The following is a 23310-nucleotide window of genomic DNA, read 5'->3' on the forward strand; positions in this document are numbered from 1 at the left end:
ATTTAATTCTTGAATTTACATGGACGTATGAGAATCTTCTTAATTGGAGATACACAAAGCTTAATTTTGATAACCGGCACTAACAAAAGGTCGACTGATTGCCTGGCCTCTCTACCAGGATTTGCATTTGAACGAATTGAAAGACCACAGCTGATACTGGCCATCAGCAATCATTTGCTTTCTACGATGACTTCTCTGTGTTCATAATCCATCAAAGCCATGTGGAAAGACAACATAACAACCATTTTCTCACTACTGAAAACTGATTATAATTAAAATGTACTAAATGATTTCATAAAACAGCTGATAACTTAAACACACATTTCTCAGAAGGAAGGAAACCAATCATTTTGGGGACTATTTTCTTTGGCGGATGAATCCACATTTGGTCTTTGGTGAAGATGTTTTTTAATTTGCATGCGTTTTGTCACATTTGTGTTTTTTTATTTGCATCGTTTTGAAACTGTTGCTCCCAGTCATGTTTGTGGGTACAACGTAGCTCTATGACGCTGAAGAACATTATATGCCAGACTTTGATACACACACTCTTTTGTTGACAAAAATAAGGGAATATCTTCAGACTTCTGAATCTCAATCACAAGTAATGCATACACGGATCTACTATCACTGTCACACTTAAGATATGCCCTCGAATCAGGAGCTGCAGGCATCACACATTCAGTGCTGGAGTTTCACTTTATGTGCTGTTGTGGAAACACACACACACATACATGAACATTTCAATCTGGGTCATGAATCCAGATATCAAGAAAAACGACGCGCAGTACATCTGTGACAACATAAAGACTTGAGAACATTTTTATCCGCCACTGCTTGCTCGTAAAATACTTGATTACACCCCATCGCAAATAGTTTTTTTTGTATTTGTCAATATGGAGATTTGTCTTCTTTTTAACATGCACTAGCTTGACATTACCATTTCCCCAAGTGCTTTCTGTTTTAGCACTCTGGCTAATTAGATGGGTGAGAGGAGTGGCACTCATTGGCATTATAAAAGCTGCACTATCTGTCCTCACCGGTTACAACACCCCTCCCTCTTTCTCCCTCTCTTCAAAGTTGAGAGGAATTATTTAAGATAAAAAAGCACTATGGAAAAAAAAGATCCTCCCCTGACAGATATTATCATTACAACCCTTTATGGAAAGTGCTAACCTACTCTTTCCCTCCTTACCCTCTTTTTCTCTCTCCATCTGTGCCACTCGCTCTGACTCCCCCCCCACCCCCATCTCCCAAAGGGTAGAAAAAAAGGCAAGGAAGGAGGAATAGAAGAGTGAGTGAGCTCTGTCAATTGGAGTGAGTGCACTGCTAAGTCTGGCTACACTACAAAGGTTAGCAGATCTGACTGTCAATAGTGTCTTGTGGGTGGGAGGGGGAGGAGGAGGTAGGAGACATGGGGGTGAGGTGGTGGGGGGGCGGTCGCTTTGAGAGAAAGAGATACTTTGATATTTCGGAATGTTAGAAGGGTGAATGTGGAGAACTGGAGGTTGGGGATCTAATTACCGGGCCATAATTGGGGGCTGGGGAATAGGTTGCCGTCCTCTCAACTCGCTGCAGATCAATTATGTTAAGAGAACATCTGTAAGTAGAGCTTAATGAGGTCCATTAGAGCAACATGCGCTGCCTTCCCTAACGGTGCTTGTCAGCTTCTTGGATGAGCTGGAGTGTGCTGCTGACTGGGGACCTGGTGGAGGGGCTTAAATAGGAGAGGAGGCTCCACTCTCCGCCGCTTGTTTCCAGCCAGAGAACCAGAGAGACGCACGGAAGAGAGAGGGAGGAGGAGAAGCAGCTAAAGGGGGACGACGAGAGACGACCTGTGAGCCGGGACACGTAGGGGAGCCGAGGTTAAGGTGCAACTCAAGGCGGAGAAGTTCTCTTAACTCCTGTCGCAAAAGTTTCCTTAAGATCTGGAGTCTGAGAAAAGTTGCCTTGTGGACACTTTTAAAAGAAGAAGAAGAAGACATCTGCAGCGACCCGGAGAATTTCTTTTGGGGCATCCTTGGCTGTACTTAAAGGTACGTGGTTGGTCCTCTGTGTGTGTTTATGGGATATGAGTTTACGCAGGACTAGAGCAGCGCGTAAAGTGAGCTCCACAAGAAAACAAACACAGCTCGGTGATACAGATGGGAGGACACTTCACTTCTGGCGTGTCCCCAAACAGGCTGCATCTGTAAATAACACAGTGTTGGGTTAAAGGAATCCGGTGTTGGTGATGATGTGTTTTGGTGCATGTCCCAGCTGTCATTCCCTGTCTTCTTTAGAAACTGGGATGCAAGGTTTGGGTCAGGTACAAGCGTTCCATTTGCGCATATATGATGGATTAATACATGTGCGTGCCTCCGTGGGATGAAGATACTTAATCCGTGCCGTTTGACTGTCTCCTCCTCCATCCTCCATCGCTGCCTTTTTTCTTCCTCTCCCATTCATACGGAGGATGAATAACCGGCAGGAGGGCACCGGGAGAGAGGTGGCAGCCTCACACACTCTGCAGAAAATTGCATGATTACCAAGATAGGCCGCCTTGGAATAATTCAATCCATGACAAAACCTAATTACTGGCAGGTAATACCCTGTCAGCTTTAATGCATCTCATCACTCATAATGGCGCAGAGAGCATTTTATGACCCATCTCATTATCGCTGCATTTTAGGCTGGAGCCGCATGCCAACTATTGACTTGTATCTCCTCCTCCCACAGACTCCCCTCCCTCCATCTTCCCCTGCAAGAATATTTAAGGGAATAACTTGTCAGGCTGTGTTGGATGGGGATGAGGTGTGGGGGCACAGTGCCCTAACATGTGGGCTTCATCTTGTCCAAACTGGGTCGCCAATCGATGTTTCACAAACAGGGCACAGAATAATTTCGTCCTTTTTAATTACAGGAATGATTTAAATAAAGAGTGTGGAGAGGCGGTCATCAGTCCGGGGCCGGCTGCCACTGTGGAGCCGGGACCTCACATGACGCCGTGTGCGCGCATGGAGAAAGAATGCCAGAGAAAGAGGAATCAATGACCTCGGCGAAGATTGATTTAATTATCCATAATAGTTTGTCTGCTTCCTCTTTATTTGAGGTCTATATTTTCTAATAGACTAGTCTCAAATTGAAGGGAATTAAAAAACCATGTTAAACAAAATCACGTGTGAAGAAATTGTACTCTTTTTGCTCTTTTTGATAATTAATAACAGTCATATTTAAGTAGCCTGGTTGAATCCAACACATCCAGGGTACTGTCTTTACACCATGCTGTCATCAATCTCCAGTCTCCAAATCTGAATGTTCTCTGTTTTGTCAGTCAGGTGTCAGAAGAAACCGTTTTTTTTCTGCACAATAACATGCCCCTGAACGCAGCACTTCCATCTTAAATTAATGCCATGCCATGCTCTTCGGGCACCCCTAGACTATACATGTGTTTCGGTGTCTGTAAAATAACGAGCGCCGTGCGTCTGCGCGCACCCGCGGCTCTAAAGATTGAAGGACGTTACGGGAAATGGGCGTTCCGGGGGCGCGCACGCGATGTATGCTCTCCGTCATATAGTGGAGCGGCTGGTAATAAGTGAATGACCTTATCGTGGCGGTGTAATGTCTCACCGGTGAGGGATTTGGGGGGGGGGGGGGGCTTGGAGATAATAAAGCCTGTCTTCCCCGGTTCTCTCGCCACTCTCTGTGAAACATTTGGGGACGTCCGGCCTGAGCACCGCACTCTCTCGGCTGAACACCTGTAGCTGGGCACTCTTCCACTAACTGGGCGCCTTGATCCACGTGGAGCTCATTATTTCCATCCCGAAGATCAGTTTGGTGAACTTTTTATTTCTCTTCAGAGGAGCTGGATCCGTTGCTGGAAGAGATCAGTTCTGCTTAACTTGTTTAGAAAGGTGAGACAAAATACTATTATTTAGCGTTTTAAATTTTAATTGTAACCAAACTGAATGAGTGCAGGGGATGTGATTAATAAAAACACGCAATGTGGGTGAGAATGAGTTTTGTAATAGCAGGTTGTGGTGATGGGGGGGGGGGGGGAGAGACGACTGTGTGCAGATGCCTGCTGCTGGTACGTCAAAGCGCTGATTAGAGCAGCGTGCAGCAGCCTGTAATGTGGCCAGCAGGATTAGATGGTCTCTGCGCCGCGGAGGGGAAGCATCTCTTTGTCGTCCTGTCATTCGCTGCCTGCCTCTCTCCGCTCATACACCTCCGCTCGGCGATAACCGTGCTCTCACACGCCGAGTGACGACCGACGACGGCGAGCAGCTCCGTTTTTGTTCGCCGGTTGTTCTCTCTTTTTCTCTTCATTCCTCACCGGGTCGCCGTGTTGGATTGTTCCCCATCTAACAAAGCCCGACCCCAGCCTGCCTGCCTGCCTGCCCGCAGACAGCTGCTCTCCGGACCAGGGGCTCCGGGTTGCATGGTGGGTGCTTCGGCTGCTTCAGCGGTTCAACAAATGCAGAAAAGGGAGAAAAGTTTCGGTAAGACGCTGACTTTGGCGCTTCGGCTTGTATTATCGGCACGTTTTCATGTGTGTTTTGGTGTGCTCTGCGACGGCAAGTTGCAGCATCTCTCTGCGTCGAAAGGCGACGAGTCCACGTCTGACCTGCTGTTGCTCTAACCTGATCCAGTAGGCTATCTGTTATTCCAGCATTTCACCGAGACATCACATTGCATAGCCTATACGTGCTCTGGTGTTATGTTGGTGATCACACAGTGCCGTGCCTGTCAAAGCTGCATGGCAAATTGAGTGTGTGTTAAAACCGTTATTGGCCTTTACCAGGACTCCGCTGCCATGGCAACAGTAATTAAACTGAAAGGGTGAAATGTCAGCATCTCGTTGGCGAACAGCTGGGGCTGAGAAAAGCAGGCTATTCCTCCATCATCCTCCATCCGCTGGTGATGATCGCCTCCATGTGCATGCCGAGGACGCGCAGCAGCCTTCAGGTCCACAATGAGAGAGTGGGAAGGGAGGATACGAGCCAGCGCGCAAACAAAACCGATATCATTAGGGCTCCGAGAGCAGCTGTGGTTCCCTTTCCTTTATGGAAAATGAAGCTTTTGTTCAGCACTTCCCCTCGGCAATCGGAAGAGCGAAGTGGTCAAATTCCTGCCATGCTTCTCCTCTTCTATGCGAGTTGATTGCACAGTAAAAAAGGGGGGAGTCGAAACTTTTTTCCCCCTTCTTTTGGTTTGGTAATGAGTAGCGGGGACTTTGTAGTGTTAACGAGGCTGGACGGATCAGTGGCGCTGAACAGGAGAGCAGCCGCGCGCACTGCTCTCTAAATCCAGCCAATTAACAAATCAACAGCCCCAACCCGTGGAACAAATGAGCTGCTCACTCTGCAACCTGTTTGATAGTATGTCTGTGCGAATGATTTCTCACTAAATATGCTAGATTGTGTGGCAGGAGAAGAAAAAATGAACAAGTAGTGACAGGTTTCTTTCAAAATAAGACATAATTTCAGTGTTTTCATGCTCATTTGATGGATCTCAGGTATAGTTTTATCGAAAACATTGAAACTCATTGAAGAAAAGTGCTTGTTCTCAACTTTAAAAGGAGCCACCATGTTATTTATGTTACAAAATTAGACACCGGATTCAAGATTGTGTCACTTCAGACAGTTCAAAATTAATAGATTACATTATTTCTACTTCCATGACCAAGTGTTGTTGTGAAATTAAAGGAGACACTACATTATCATTATACCAACAGTCATAATGAATGAATTAGAAGTAAAACAGTGTCTTTCTATCTGTAAATGGACACATTTGAACTGGAATCCTAAAAAAAAGTTAGTTTCAGTATTTGAAATGAAAGCTGAAACTACATGCTAAATATCAAGCGTGTGTGTGTTGTGTGTGGTGAATGGTGGGACAAAGGGTAGTGGGGGTGTGCCTCTCCTCAGGGAATGGTAGGAGAATACTAATTCCAGCTGGTGCGAAGCTACATTGTCCCCCCCACCCCTCTTCTCCTGGCTCCCAATGGGCCAACAAAGGCTCTCCACAGTCAGCTCAGGCCAAACAATACAGGCCGCTTGCAAAGCTCCTCGCCTGTAGCCACGCCCCTCTAAACACAGGAGGTCAATGTAAAAAAAGTCCTGGAAGAAATGTGAAACTGTGGCTTTGTGTCTGTGTGGGCTGCTTGTTGCTCTCACACTGGACAGGACTGTTTTGGTTTGTAATGTCAGATCTGCATTCACTTCTTCTCCCTTTTTAGTCCATCGCGGGTATTTTACTGGGACTAGTAACTTGTTTTGAACACTGGATTTCTACATCGTTAGAATAATACTTTTAACTGTTATTTAAAGTGTGTGTGTGTGTGTGTGTGTGTGTGTGTGTGTGTGTGTGTGTGTGTGTGTGTGTGTGTGTGTGTGTGTGTGTGTGTGTGTGTGTGTGTGTGTGTGTGTGTGTGTGTGTGTGTGTGTGTGTGTGTGTGTGTGTGTGTGTGTGTGTGTGTGTGTGTGTGTGTGTGTGTGTGTGTGTGTGTGTGTGTGTGTGTGTGTGTGTGTGTGTGTGTGTGTGTGTGTGTGTGTGTGTGTGTGTGTGTGTGTGTGTGGTAAAAGTTGTTTGCAGAATTGAAGTAAACCATTCCTTACCGGAGATGTTTACAGCTCACATTGGTCGTGTGTGTTCTCAAAGTTAGAAAATATTGTTTCGTATTTAACAAACAAAAAGACTGTCCCATATCCATACTTAATTTTAAGTACTTTTCAGTAAACTGGAACACATTTGTGTCCACTTAGTGTGGACACTTACTACTAAGTATAAGGGAATTGAATTATAACACGAGTTAGAAATAAAGGTAAATAGAGTTTTTTTTCTAAGGTTACCAAAGCTCTCACTATTTTTAATTGGGTTATATCTTTTGTAAAATATTGTATTTGTTAAGTCTGCATACTAAGTTTTTGAGTATACTTTAATTTGGAATTGTGGAATTGAAACTAAGCCCTGCATTCTCATGTCTCTTGAGTATATCTAATTTGCTATAGCAGACCAGGTTAAAATCTGTGTTTTCAAACCACTAAAAAATGTAAATAAGAATGATCTTGTTTATTAATGCTCATTTTCACTTATGTTTTTTTTCTTTCATTTCAGTCTTAAGTGTTTATGTGTGATAAATACATGAATATTGTACTTATACCACCTGCTGCTTAAAGACCGAGGAGCACAATGAAAACAAGTGAGAATTTGTATTTTGCTCCATTTATCTGTCATCAATTTATTTCTTGTTCTGTATTTTTTAAATGCATCACAATCCTTGTTTTTGTTTTCTGCCTAGAATGTGTGTGTTTTTCTTTCACCATAAGGAAACGTTCCTCTGCCAGTGTGCTGGTGCTGGATGAGTTTTTAAATCGTCTCTCTTCTTTCCCCCCAGGTATACAAATGCTCTCCGTCCAGCCGGACACCAAGCCAAAAGGCTGTGCCGGCTGCAACCGGAAGATCAAGGACCGCTACCTGCTGAAGGCCCTCGATAAGTACTGGCACGAGGACTGCCTGAAGTGCGCCTGCTGTGACTGCCGGCTGGGCGAGGTGGGCTCCACGCTCTACACCAAAGCCAACCTCATCCTGTGCCGGAGAGACTACCTACGGTAAGAGAGACGGCGTCTGCGTGACGTTCAACAAACACTGCATAATGCTCGGTCTGCTCCAGGGCTGTTGGAGAGTTAACCCACTGAAATCCATTCTACACACATTGAGAGTTCGGTTTGAGCTCTGTTTGTTATGTGGAAAGGAGCTAAGGCCGTTTTTATTCACAAGAAGGCATTTGGTTTGGCATGTGACCCTTTTTTAACGCCTCTAAATGTGTCACAACCCAGCAATCAGACGGGAAAGTTACACATACGTTATGGTTTGACATTTCACTTTTTTCTTTATTGTGTTTTCATTTATTTTATTTTGCGCACCTCAATACAAATCTGTTGCACTTTTGTCCAGTTTCTTTTCTCAAATTGGTTTAAAATATGGTTGTTATGACACTTGTGTGCAATCAATATTTTGTATACATTATATACATTAGGGCTGCACGATTTGGGGAAATCTAATTGCGATTTTTCTGACAGATATTGCGATTCAATTTGCGATATTTGTTTTTAAGCGACCCAACAAAAGTTTATTGTAAAATGCCGCCATATCTCCGGCTAGGAAGGTCGCATCAACGTGCTCCCGTCTCTAGCACCCCTGCAGCCCGAGCTAAGAGTGAAAGAACTAAACTTACATGAAACTTCCGTTGGGTTGCTTGAAAGTCAAGCTTCAGTTTAAGATTCACCCTGTAATAGATGTAAAACATGTGATGGAGCATCACTAACCTGACTCAGGTGGTTTGTTTCACCAAACCATCTAGGAAAGCTCCATTGGAAGCCATTTGGAAAGGGCAGGCATTTTCAAAAATACTTGGCTTCTATCATGGGCCACTTCTGATTGGTTAACAATGACTGGTACATGTGGAGCACAGCACTTCTGATTGGTGTAGATGACTGACACACAAGAAGGGAAAACAAATCACAGGCTTTGCGATTTGATAATTGCATCATTTCAAATTTCGATTTTAAAATCGATTAATCGTTCAGCCCTAATATACATGTAGAATGTACATTTGTCTTTTTAAAAAAACAACCTCAAAATATTGCAGCTTGTTAAGTTTTTAGTGAAACTCAAAGCAACTATAAGCCTCTATTGTCATACTAATATTCTGTACAAACTGTGAAGTCCACTGAGACAAATGTAACATTTGTGCTATTGGGCTATATAAATAAACATTGATTGATAAACTATAGCATCTATCAGAAAGCAAAGTATATGTGAATAAGAGGTGAAATCATATGAATCAACCCGTTTCATTGAGCACTTATTTCTCAAGAATTATGACAGGAATAATCTCATGTTGACAGATTATTTTTGACATATTTAAGAATAAAAAGGCCGATCAGTTTTTAACTGGGTTCAGTATAAGATCATTTTCCTCTCCATGGCATGTAGCACTGACACCTGCTGAGAGTAAAACAGCCGCTGGCTTTAAAGTTGTTTACATAAGAACTTGTAGTTTATGGAGGTTTGACACATGTAACGCTTTGTAGAGACATGGCTTCACATTAAATCATCTTTGGTTTTAGTTTCATTTGGGTAGGAACCTGATTTCTGATAGACAAGAATATATCATTTTGAACAGATATATATTTAATAAACATGTGACTGGTTGTAGGGTTGTTTCTGTTAAAACATCATTTGAGATGTTGTCCTACCAGCGACGTTGTCCAATCGACGTTTATAGACGCAATTGTGATATTTTAAAAATATATATAAATGACAGGACCATTGCACACAAAGGGAAAACATCTGCATTTTAGTTTATTTATGTTAAATAAAAAAGTGTCAAGAACATGATTAGGTCAGAGGTCATGGGCCCCTGTTCATCCCAAGTGTGTAAATAACTTCCAATGTTTTCTTCCGTTTAGTTCACTGTAATGTAACTGTGCAGAGAAGTTGAATCTACCAGGCAGGAAGACACCTTTTTTCCCACTTCAGTTGTGTTGCAGATTGTGATCAGTTTCTACAAGCCTCATGTGTAGGCGGCTACTTTAAATGTCTAAACCAGGCTTGTTGAATTGTTGGCATAATCTTCAGGCAGCACCACATCTGGTGGTCAGTCCAATGTGAGACAATAACACAGACATACTGCTTTAATGTATTTAAACATTAAAAGACCCATTGTGTATCCACCAATGGGTGAGATGTTCATTTATTACCAAGAACACACACGTGTATATGTATTTTTACTAAATCACACATACACCATACTGATGGCCCAAAAGAAGATTAATCTGACACAGAAAATAGTTTGCACTTTGCAGCAATGCACTTTTACATCCTGGTTGATGAAATACAGTGCTACATTGTCCAGAAGTTTAAGGAAGTTGCTGAGATGCACCAACAAATCATTGGTTTGGGTGTTTTTACAAGATTTGTGAAGAAAAATAAAATGTACTACTCTCTGGATATGATATTTTGTTAGTTAGCCTGGTATCCTTAGGAAATTAGGTTTCCATAAAAACATAGCACATTCTCAATTGTGCTTTTTGTCCACATTGTGTCCCGTTTTTGTTAGGGTTAGGTTCATAGTGATAGTTCACACAAGTAATCATAGGGAAATGTAGATGGAAGAGTTAATCAAGCTCTGGGGCCTCATTTATAAATGGTGCGCAAAATATGGCGTACGCCAGTTTATACGCAATGTTTGCGATTTATAAAAAGAAAGACGAGAAACTGCGACACCGTTGGCAGAAGGAAGAATGGAGAGAAATATGTGGAAATAATACTATAAATAAAATGTTACCTCATTTATCATATATGAAGAATTCATTTGTACAAATTGATTAAAGCCAATCTTAAAATTATTAAACAAACGCCTGTTTGAGACTCCGCCACAAAAACATAACTTGGAGAAATAAATAAATACGGAAATGTTATTGATCACCCCTCGATTATGCTCTCTTGAGAAATGTATTCTCATAAATGATGCGGTAAACAGGACAGATTTCTTTAAACTGACGCCGTTTTGCATTTCTCTAGGTTGTATAGATGCGAGCATGGTTTTATATACTATCATGTTTAATCATGTTTTATGCCGTTCGCTAAGACTTGATAAGTCGCTCGTAAAACACAGGAGGTATGGAAACTAAGAACACCATATGTGGTCAATTGTACAGCTAACACAACACATTAGTTGTATTTCCTTTAACTGGTGGATTATGGATATATAGTTACTGATCGACAGCTGGAACACAAACCACCAAATACAAAAATGACTCCACTCCGGAGGGATTCCCCGATCATTTCTTACAGTTTCTCATCAAGGGGGTGTCTCCTGTCCCCGGTACAAACACACTGCCTGAGGAAGGTTAGGCTATGTGTATTTTGTATTAACCTTTTTCGGATCACTTATTTATTTTTGGTGATGATCCGACCTTCATGCTGCTACTCTGGTTCAAACTGCATCCACCAAACAATATGATTTATCTCAAAAAAATTGTTTTTTTAGCTGTTCTGTCGTCATTTCCTGTGATCTTCTTCCTGCAGTCACAATGAATGAATGAATGGGCGTTTCTTTGACTATTTATAGGCAAATATGGGCGTTACGTGAAGCCTGCAAAAGCTGCGCCGCATTTCGAGTTGATTGTGATTTATAAAGGGAAACCGGCGTAGGATGTGCCGTATGCAAGTCCTACGCCGGTATGCAGTGTTTTATGAATCACAAAGTGTCTGTGCATATTTATTTGCTTTGTTCTACGTAAGCAACCTTCCCACGTCAATCCTACGCAAGGCTTTAGAAATGAGGCCCCAGGACTTTCCCCAGGAGACCAACTGTCAACTCAGACTATATTCAATCTTTATTCCGTAACTAAAATGATGTGGCTGGGGTAACCATTTTTAGGCAAACTATTATCTGTCACTAAACCTAACCAAGTAGTTTGGTAGCCTAAGCTTTTGCATTTTATTTTTCTCAATCACATCTTTTCCTCGAAACACATACAGTTTAGACATATCAGAATAATAGTTTTAGTAGACTGGTGTCCACATGTTTACCTGGTGACTCCTGTGTAGCAGAGCTTCAGAACACAAACTCTAAATGTCATCAATGAATCAGTTGGACATTGTTTTCCCAACACCAATGCATTCAGTAGCCATGAGGACCGGGCGAGCGTTTCTGAACAGGCGTACAGGCTAAGAGGAAGACCAATTCCAACATGTTATTCTTTCATCTTCAAAGTTCAAGGTGACTGAATTGATTTGACGCTCGCTATCACGCGAGTGGCCTGCCCGCGAATGCGCCCTGACATCTCCTCACTGCTGGCTAATGAATGGCAAATATAGCAAAACCGCAGTACTCCACATCTGATCTGCAGAGCAACAAAGAAAGCCAGGCTCCATCACCAACACAATCAATGGCTGCAGCATCGCAAAGCAATACCATTTTACACACACACACACACACACACACACACACACACACACACACACACACACACACACACACACACACACACACACACACCTTGCTCAAAAAGCAAATGTATTATTTCTACTTATGTTTATCTCAGTCTGTCAGCCCAGGTTAGCGACAGGAGAGGGAGAAATAAGGACATTTAGTCCAGTTTTATATTCTATTGGCTTTAACAGTAAATTATTTGGGCCTTCATTACACCCCCCCACCCCCTCCTCCAAGTCAATCCTTTTCTGCTTAGCAGGGTGGCATGTTATTAGGCCTGACATAACCAGGGTTAATAGAATTCTTCAGGGGTCTACAACCATGAGCGATGTGATCCCACCAGCAGAGAAATAATAATCCTTTATCGCAAAACATGCACAAACAACTGAGGAAAGAAAACGAATACGAGGGAGGAAAAAATACTTAGTTTCAGCAGTCTCTGTGTGATCAAAAGTGATGTAAAGAGAGGTGTGTGTGTGTGCGTGCGTGTGTGTGTGTGTGTGTGAGCCATCCCTTCATAAACCTGCGACTGCAAACATAATTACAGGTATTATCTCCTCGAGCTTGATTTGTGCTTTGCTCTCTCTGAATATGGAGGAATGCGGCACAAACATTTTTATCAACAAATGATCCCTTTTAAACCAAAGCTCCCATTGATGATACTGGTAATAGCGCGACGCCACTGTTTATGCTGATGTGTGATTTCCACAGTACAGAGCGATAATGTTTGAAAGCCCGGAGGAGGGAGGAGAGCAGACAGACTGACACATTTAAGTTAAAAACGCTGAGAAAATGAAGACTGCGGCACGGCGGCCTGCTGAGTGCCACACACACACACACACACACACACACACACACACACACACACACACACACACACACACACACACACACACACACACACACACACACACACCCCGCTTGCTCCAAGGCCGGTTGCAGGCGTGAAAAAGCTGTTGGGCATCAGTTAATGGAAAACTGTAAATTCCAGGCATCCATTTTAAAGACAGCACCAGGAGAACACTTATTTATTTATCTATATATTCATTCATTTTTTTAATCCAACTTCAATTTTCCTCTACAGTGGTTTTACTAAGATTGTAAATGCAAGCAAACTCACAGAGCCGTCAACATAGCTGGATTTATTAACGTTTTGGAAAGCTGGCTATCAGTGAGAGATAACCAACATGTAGAGCATGGTTCAGTGTAATAACTTGCATTTTTTTTTCTCCTTCAAAATCAACTTTGCAGTCTGCAGCCACCTTCTATAACCATGTATGTAAATGAAAAATGTATCTTTTTTTTTTCATCTCGCATCGGGCTTATGACGCATTGTCAGTTTGTATGTTGGCGTCAGGCGTGACTGTGACATCAAGTCAAGCTTTATCTCCAGGGACCCGGCAGGGAGTGAGGAGAAGAGGATCAGGCTGTCTATTCTTTTCAGAAATCTCATTTAGATACATTCTTCCTTATGAACATGTGTCGCACCTTTAATATAAAAAAAACTGTTCATTGTAGGGTTACTCGCAAAGTAGCAGCATATCGTTTTTGAGACACATTGAAATGTAGTGTTTAAGGACAGATTCTACCTCGTCTTGTATTTATTTAATTACAAAATCATCTCTGCCACCTCTCTCAATTATTATTTGTTAAATGTTGGCTCATACAGATTCACTGAGCTGAAAGTGACACTAACATGCATGTGTGACTTGTTTTCCTTTATTTTAACTGTAATACATCAGATCCACTTTTCTCTTTGAAAAGGCCTTATATGCACCGATTCTAAAATTAGCTTCACATTCACTGCTTAAAGCCCCTGTCACACTGTTCCGAAATTGACACCCGATGGACACACGATAAAGGAAATGTTCAAATTCGGCTGTGATCGTAGCAACATCGGGCCATTCGTGAGGGCATCTAAGCCATCGTATGACCGCCGGTGGAGTTTCTCAGGCTCCGGCAGCAACTTCGTGAGGGCATCTTGTCAAATCGTGTCATCTTCGTGTTATCATCGGTGCATTCACACTCACTCTGATCGGGGTGAATGCCCGATGGCACCGAGGATAACAAGATGCCCTCACGATGGCCTTACGAAGGGCAACATTTACACACAAATTCAACACGAAAATGAACCTTCGCAAGGTCCTTCGGCAATCTTTTGGCATGCCAAAGATTTTGCCTCCGCTCACGAAGTTGCTGCCGGAGCCTGAGAAACTCCACCAGCGGTCATACGATGGCTTAAGATAACCTCACGAATAGCCCGATGTTGCTACGATCACAGCCGAATTTGAACATTTTCTTTATCGTGTGTCCATCGGGTTGTTTTATTGCAAAATCATGTAAATATATTATGTAAATAACCCAATTTGTGTTCTGTGAAACTAAAAAGGATATAATATATTATTTTGAAGGACAGTTGACAGGAAATTGTTGTTGTTATGGAAACAACATCACGGAGAAAACGTAATATTTTCTACATATAAAGTAAAGAACAAAGTCTGAAGATATCAGTACAGTATCATAGTACTGTAACATAATTGTTTTTGGTACTTTCGTTGCAGTTGTATGTCTTAAATGTAATGTAAATGTTGCCTTCGTGTGTGGTTCGGGGCCATCTTCGTGCGAAATTCACAATTCCATATTCGTGTGTCCATCGGGTGTCAATTTCGGGACAGTGTGACAGGGGCTTTAGAGTGAGTCCACTGTAGAATTTGAAGACGGTTGTAACCGAAAGTTTGTAACCTGCGCCTTCATGAAGAACAGTGGTTGTTACATGTAGCTTGAATTCATGTCAGAATAAAGATGGTAACACGTTTTCATGTCAGAATAGGTATGAAAATGACCATAGAAACTTGTCAAACTCCTTCTATCAAAATACATATTAGGTTTCAAACAATTACCCCACGACATGGCTAAACCCTAACCCTAACCCTGTGGAGTTTTGAGGAACAAAAAGAACCCAGCATATTTAACAGTTATAGCCACTACAGGACTAAAGGAATAAGTGTTGCTAACTGTGCATTGTGTCATAAACCTTACTTATGATGTAAATACGGGCGGGACATTTGTAGTGATTGGTTATGAATTGGTTATTCTAGATTGAGCATTGGTTATTCCAGATTGAGCAAGCAGCAAAAGAGTATTTGTGTCAGACTGAATAATGCACAGACCAACAGAGCTGACTAGACTCCCAGCGAGGTCGGTCATTGTTATAGCAGCAATGGATGGCAACCGGCTCCACAAAGAGCTGAAAGTCGGTGGATTCCGAGTTGCCTCCGAACAGCATCCCACTCACTTGACGATAGCCGTGCTCCTGGGAGATGTGCAGGAAGCTGGGTGTAGTTTGTCATCAGCTCTCCTCTCCTCCCTGATTCTCTGCAGGCTGAAAGATTCAGGCCAGCTCCTCTTTCGCTAATGACTAGCGCAGATGTTCAGCTGTCCTCTCAACGAACACTGAAGGGCACAAGGACATCCTCAGCCAGGCCGCTGGTCAATGACACCAAAGCTTACTTATCTTCTACTCTAGCTGCAGTGCTGAGAGTAAAACATAGTACTGCACAGCACTGCTGACCATTTCTTAGAAGCATGCAACTGAATGCGTTTCCTATATAAAAGCTTGCCCCTAGCCCAAGGATTAATGTTCAAATTGGATGATTGTGCAGCAAGGGAGGTAGACTGGCACCTTGTTCCATTTTTCTGCAGGAAACTTGAGGCCTGTCAGCTGTAAACAAAAGTGTTAACGCCCAAAGTTGAACGTAATATATCTTTAGTTTGCTCTAAAGTGAGAGTTAGTTCTGGATACTGGTTCGAAAGACCTATCCAGGGTGTCTTCGGAAATTTGTGTAACTGGTAAACCCATTGGTGCGCCATTAAACTAAAACTTTGAATACTTGAATTGGATCCAAGACAAAGCACTTTTAGAGGGGAGATTTTGTGAAATTAGGGTCCAAACTTTTGCTCAAAGGCAAACAAATACAGCTTGCCCAGGTATACAAAGTGAACAGAATGTGGAAGTGGCTTAAAGTAGCATTCTTCAAAGAGCAACTCCACTGGTTGCAAGAATAAGTCAGATTCTATAGAAGTCTATGAGAAAATGACCCTTCTTCTCTCTTTATTTATTACGATAGTAAAGACCTCCTGACGAGTTTATGGTCTCAATCAATAGTTTCAAGTCGTTTCCAATTCAGTATGATATCCATCCTGTAAATAATGTTAGAGTAAAATAGAGACAGGTTGAGATTCAGGGAGGGGCTACCTTGTGATTGACAGATTGCTAGTATGTCGGTGTGCGGTCTGTATGTTTTCATCTTCAACATCTTTTCACATTGGGTATTTTCAGTTCATGAAACCTAATTGTGACATTTTAGTTGTTTTTTAAATATGGCTTGTTTAGCATTCAGTTGTACTTAGCTCGACACACTCCAGTCACTTCTTGTTCCAAAAAAATAAGATTGTGACGGCCAAAACAAAGTCTAACATCTTGGCACATTTCCTTTTTTGAAACCACTTTTATTTTGGGAGGAAAGTGCAAGGTACAAACTAGTCTGGACTTGACGTACTACCTTGATTGAAAAAGAAAAGCCTCATTCAGATGTAGGTAACCAGTTATTCATATACTGTACAATTGTGACAAACCAACAACGGGATTGACCTGTTTAGCTGGATGGGTAATGTATGCTTAACTTCAAAGGTGTGTGACATCAAAGCTAATGTTTTTGTCTTTCTTCTCGTATCTGTACGCATGCTGTAATTGTTTTTTCTGATTCCTTTTAGAGGAGAGTGGGGATAGGTTTTTTTCGTTTTTTTGAAGGATGTGGTTCTCTAAAAGGTTACAATGCCTGCTGCGTCAGTGAATGCCACCACCATTACTTTCTGTCCTTGTGCTTTGCCACATTTTACTTTTTCTTTGTTGTGACAGCAGCAGAACAGTGCTCTGTTAACTGCAGTTTACATCTGAAAAAGTCAAGTCAGTCACACACTGACTGACCAGAGGCTTTTCAAACTGTGTGCATTTATTCCAGTCAGTACCATGTTAAACACGCACAACCCTACCCTGCTATTTACATTTTAAATACCTAGTAAACAGGAGTTTATCTTTAATGCTGAGAGTCGTTATCCCTTCAAAAGCTCAGAAAAGAAGCATCCTTCAGTTTTTTGAATCTCTTGAGGACTTGAGGGAGAGAATTTGTCTGGAATTTGTCGGTTCATTCAGGCCCCAGATTGAATCCTGAATCCGCTGCTTGTTATTACAATAGAACACTCAGCATGCAGAAAGGGCCTCTCCTGCTCGAGCTCTTAATGGGACTTAAAGGTGGAGAATGCAGCACTTGGTCTGTCAGCCTTGGCACTTCACATTGTTATTCCTTCATCTTTCTCACACACACACACACACACACACACACACACACACACACACACACACACACACACACACACACACACACACACACACACACACACACACACACACACACACACACACACACACACACACACACACACACACACACACACCTCCCTCAGCCCTCTTTGCCTTCTTTGATGCTGCTAATCAGGCTCTCCATCACTTTAGAGAGGCCATAGATGATTACCTGATTCTAATTACATACAAGGGGGGAAACTTTGTTTGATGTCTTTTGTGTGTTTCTCGCTCTACGCTTCCTATAGCTTTAACCCAGCCCCCCCCCCCAACACACACACACACACACACACACACCTTTCTCCTCTCCCCTGGAGACTCCTCTGTATGAGGCTAGACATACACGAAGCAGCGAGGCGGCCTCAGCGCTACAAGGTGAACTATTCCCCGGCACGTGTTATTATTAATAACTGCCAGAGAGAGGGGTCACCCAAGACAACTCCTTGAAAAGAACCGCGGGCGAGGCAAGTAGGCCGCAGCTGGGTGTGTTGTAAAACAATACACCCCTTCCCCCTGAGGAGACGTGCTGCTTAAAGCAAGAATAATGCATGGGGGAGAGAGGGGAGAGTCGGCGCTGGCACATTTTTCGGCCGTGAAAAATTAAGATGTCACCACCTGGCGCTTTTAAGCATACCTTTACCACTGAGCTGAAGGTATTAGAATATGAATAGGTCAGGGCTATAACTTTGAACAACCCTTTCTCCACGTCCCTTTTTTTCCGCCGCACCTCTGCTTTAGTCGTTAAACTTCTGATGGCAGTGTTAAATCTAAAAAGGGCTCGCCAGCGCAGAGCCACCGGGGGGGGGGGGCAGAAATGAAAATTGGAGAAATGCTAATCACCAGTCAAATTATGGGACATGGTTAGTGGAATTCATGGGGGTTTTATAGCCTGCTCAGCTGTGCAGCACTGCACAAATACAGTGGGTGTGCTTAAGGTTTGGAAAGCGTGGTCTAAATGTCGGCAGTTACGAGTAAATACAGTTCAAAGCAGGACAGTATTTTGCAACCTGGAATGGCCTTACAACACAACTCATACTGAAATACAGTATATCTGAATGCCACATGTTCCCGTTTCTTTTAGATTTCTTTTAACAGAGAGATATATGTGACTTCAATTTCCTTCCTCTAACCTTTTCATGAGAGGCCTCACTCAGTTTGCATGCATTACAAATCCGGCTTCAACATCCCCGACACTACAGCACAACTCAGACCTCCATCTCTCCAAATGAAATTGGTTTTGGTGGGGTCAGAGTTCACAGAGTGGTCTATGTCCTGATTTGATCTGATCTGTGCTGAGGAATAGAATGGGGGTAATTCTCCCCCAATGAAGCTATCAGACCTATAGCTTCGTATTTCTATTCCACCGCACGAAGGTCTAAAATTGTTGCATTACTTTTTTTTCCTGTTTGTTTTGGGGATTTGGAGAAAATGTGTCCTGCTGCAGTGAGTCATCTCACAGTTATTGAGAGGAGAGTCTGACAGTTCAGCCTGTTACAATCAGAGTTGATCTCAAAGATTGTCTGAGGAGAAAAAACTCCTACATCATTTATTCTGTTAACTCTTAGATCCCTCAGATGACAGTTGATCCTTTCGAGGAAACAGATTTGAGCTTTATTTTATTTTCCTGTTTTATCAACAGTCCGATGTTCAAAATACCCTTGGTTTTTACGTACATGATATCACTTAAAGGTATTGTTTTCTGAAGTTTAAAAACCTGAGAACTGATAGATTAACCAGCTTATTTTAAAGCTTTCCCTGTCTATTCATTTAATTACCTGGTAAATGTGAACATGTGTCTGATTCCATCACAGACATAATGACTGATGTTATGGTCGGGTAACACACATTTATATCCGACCTAAGTAAAATACTGAAACCCAATGTCTTAACTGCCGAAACACAAGCAGTCACACATTCAAACATAAAAAAAGAACACTAGGTTAGTCAAACTCTCTGTTGTAAACAACGATCGCAGTTTTCAGATCCACTTCCTACTTCAACTTCTCACTTACAGTTGGACTTCTTTTCCGTTTGATTCATTCAAGAGGTTAACATATCTGGATAAATCAATCAATCAATGTTTATTTATATAGCCCAATATCACAAATGTTACATTTGTCTCAGTGGTCTTCACAGTGTGTACAGAATATCAGTATGACAATACGACACCCTCTGTCCTTAGACCCTCACATCGTACAAGGAAAAACTTCCAAAGAAAACCCAGTTTAAAGGGAAAAATGGGAGAAACCTCAGGGAGAGCAACAGAGGAGGGATCCCTCTCCCAGGACGGACAGACGTGCAATAGATGCCGTGTGTAAATTGAAAAGATAATACATTTGCAACATAGGTAGTCCAAATGTTTGGAAATGCATGTGTGTAATAGGAAGATGAATCCACGAGGATATCCATCCAGGACCGATGATCCAGGACCACAGCCACGACTCAAGATCCAGCGCTCGCGATCCAGGACAGCTGGGTTAATCGGAACATGAGAGTACACAGGTATAGACAGCGAGAAGGAAGAAGTAAGATGTCCCCCGACAAACTAAGCCTATATCAGCAAAACTAGGGGCTGAATCTAATCAGCCCTAACTATAAGCTTTATCAAAAAGGAAGGTCTTAAGCGCACTCTTAAAAACGGATAGGGTGTCTGCCGCCCGAACACAAACTGGAAGCTGATTCCACAAATGTGGAGCTTGATAAGAAAAGGCTCTGGCTCCCATTGTACTTTTAGAGATTCTAGGAACAACCAACAACCCTGCATTCTTGGAACGCAATGCCCTAGTAGGACAGTAGGGTATAATGAGTTCTTTAAGGTAAGATGGCGCCTGCCCATTAAGGGCTTTGTAGGCGAAGAAGAATTTTAAATTCTATCCTGTGTTCTATAGGGAGCCAGTGTAAGGCAGCCAGAACAGGAGTCATGTGGTCCCTTTTCCTAACTCTGGTTAGTACACAAGCTGCAGCATTTTGAATCAGCTGAAGCGACTTGATTGACTTCTTGGTACTCCCTGATAATAAAGAGTTACAATAATCCAGCCTAGAAGTAAGAAATGCATGGACTAGTTTCTCTGCATCGTTTTGAGGCAAGATATGCCTGATTTTTGCAATGTTACGTAGATGGAAGTAGGCGGTCCTTGAAATTGATTTTATGTGGGCGTTAAAGGATAAATCCTGATCAAATATAACACCAAGATTCCTTATAGTCTCACTGGAGGCCAAATTAATGCCATCCATAGTTAGTATATCTTTAGATAATTTGTTTCGTAGATTCTTCGGGCCAAGTACAATAACTTCAGTTTTGGTCGTGTTTAACATCAAAAAGTTTAAGGTCATCCACGTTTTTAAGTCCTTAAGGCAGTCTTGAATTTTATTTAGATGATTAATTTCATCAGGCTTGATTGATAGTATCATCCGCATAACAATGAAAGTTTACAGAATGATTCCTTATAATATTGCCTAACGGAAGCATATATAATGTGAACAAAATAGGTCCGAGCACTGAGCCCTGTGGCACTCCATGGCTAACTTTGGTTTGCGTTGAAGATTCATCGTTAACACGTACAAACTGAGAGCGTTCAGATAGATAGGACCTAAACCAGCCTAAAGCAGTTCCCTGTATGCCCAACTAGTGCTCTAGTCTTTGCAATAGGATATCATGGTCGATAGTATCAATGCAGCACTGAGATCGAGCAAAAACAAGAATAGAGACAAGTTCCCTTGTCTGAGGCTATTAGAATATCATTTGTGACTTTAACAGAGCTGTCTCTGTGCTATGATGTGTTCTAGAAGCCAGACTGAAAATCTTCAAATAAATCATTGTTTTTTAAGTAATCACACAACTGTTTTTGCGACCAGCTTTCTCAAGAATCTTTGAGAGGAACAGAAGATTAGAAATAGGTCTATAGTTGGCTAAAACCTCTGGATCGAGGTTGTGCTTTTTAAGAAGCGGTTTTATCACTGCTACTTTGAATGATTGTGGAACATAGCCTGATAATAAAGACATATTCATAATATTTAATAAAGAAGTGCTAATTAATGGAAAAACTTCCTTCAACAGCTTAGTTGGAATTGGGTCTAACATGCACGTTGATGGTTTAGAAGAGAGAATCATTGAATGTAATTGTTCAAGGTTTATGGCTGAAAAGCATTCTAGTTTACTATCTAGGGTAATATTAGAACTTACGTTTCCGGGAGCTGTTGATAACACTATACTGGTCAAAGGCAAGAGGTCATTAATTTTTTTTCTAAGAGTAACAATTTTATGGTTAAAAAAGCATATAAAATCATTACTGAGTGCTATGGGAATAGAAGGCTCAATGGAGCTGTGGCTCTCTGTCAGCCTGGCTACGGTGCTGAAAAGAAATCTTGCATTATTCTTATTCTCATCTATTAATGAAGAGTAGTAGGCTGCTCTCGCTTTACACTTATAAACTGTTGGTTTGAACCTTCCTCTCTTGGCTGATAAGACTTGAATGTCCCTCTATCCTTAAAACATACTGTATCCAACCATCTTTAAGAAATATACCTTATTTTCTCAGTGTTTCCATGGACTTCTATTCCATTGTTACTATGGAGCCTTCCATCTGTCATTATCCTGTAGGTCATGCTTAACTGTGCCATGAATATCCTAGCTTACGATCCACCCAAACCTGATCGTATTTCTGTGTGTATGAGATCCTCTGAGTGTGTTGCCTCCCGTCTGGCCCTGAGGCCGGCGGATACACAGCCTCCGCTCTGTGTTTCATCAGTGGGCTTATCTAATTCAGTGTCCCAAACACATCAACCAGGGTAATGAAAAATTCATTGAGTCAGTTACTTTGCGCAATTGAACACATCCATCATCTCCCGATGCTTTGTAATATTGTAAATCATGTGACTGTCCCTGTCATGAACCCGCTCTGACCAGGCAGACCTCTTTGTAATGAATATTGACTCGTATTGCTTCAAATTCATTCGAGCAAATCAAGCCTTTAAAATGTGTAAAACCCACCGTCGCCCTCTCTGGTCACGGGCACCAAAAGTGTTGGCGTTTAATTTTTTTTTCTCATTACATTTTCATACAGTGTAGAAGTTGATAGTTGGTAACTCCATTACCTGCTGACTGGACTCGGGCTAAATTTAACTTCCCTTCACAGAGGGAGCTCATTTGGATTTCTCTCCTCATCCCAACTATTTGATATCCTCTCTCCTTCCAGATTAACCTTTATGGCCCTAATAAACGGTCTATATTGACATCAAAGGGATAGGAAGATGGCGCTCGGCCTTATGGGAAGGGGAATACGGACCTTCCTGAAAGAGCCTAAGCACAGCTCCCCTTCTCACGGAACAGTAATTGTGCCTGTCCTCTCCGAAATTATGCTCTTCTTTGTCTTTTTAATTAAACTCAAGTGCAGTTTGGAGGCTATTTGACCTTTGCTGGCCCCTCTTTATGGGGAGTGCCGCAGGTCATTTCCATGCATATATTAATGGCTCACCCTCCTCCCTTTTCCTCTTAGGCAATGATCCACGAGGCTTTACAGATTAAGGAGAGGTTCAGGTCCCGAGTATTGCCCGTTTTTAATCTGCTTTGCAGGAAGTTCTTTGATAGAGGAGAAGCAAAATGTTTTAAACGTTGGTTAAAATGGTTAAGGGAAGGTGTGTTTTTGTTATGGTTAACTTCCTGAACCCTGATTTGCCCTTTTAATTTCCTCTTTAGAATTAAGAAAACAATTCATATCGTCTTATTTTTTTTGCAAGACCATTTTGCAGTGAGAACCAGAGTTGAGCTAATTTACTAGCCTACATGTGTACAAGGGATTTGTTTTGTTTCGGCAATACAAAAATTAAGTATACAATTAGATATATTGTCTGTAGTGTCCATGCAGCGAGGCCTTAAATACTTTACATTTCATTGTCACCGTTACATGTC

At 42.0% G+C, this 23310-nt stretch overlaps 1 protein-coding gene across 6 annotated transcripts in view; it reads left to right on the plus strand.

Moving 5' to 3' along the window:
• Nucleotides 1-1464: 1464 nt before the first annotated feature.
• The window catches only part of lmo3 (LIM domain only 3), a 44636-nt gene continuing 22790 nt past the window's right edge, over nt 1465-23310 (plus strand). Inside the window, exons 1-3 of one of the 6 annotated variants that reach the window (XM_034112298.2) lie at nt 3644-3890; nt 7096-7180; nt 7376-7589. In XM_034112298.2, the coding sequence (XP_033968189.1) occupies nt 7171-7180; nt 7376-7589 (224 nt within the window). In that variant the 5' untranslated portion in view covers nt 3644-3890; nt 7096-7170. The other 5 variants (XM_034112300.2, XM_034112299.1, XM_034112301.2 and 2 more) reach the window with 5 other exon arrangements.

Source organism: Pseudochaenichthys georgianus, chromosome 23 (genome assembly GCF_902827115.2).
Source record: "Pseudochaenichthys georgianus chromosome 23, fPseGeo1.2, whole genome shotgun sequence".
Taxonomy (NCBI): Eukaryota; Metazoa; Chordata; class Actinopteri; order Perciformes; family Channichthyidae; genus Pseudochaenichthys; species Pseudochaenichthys georgianus.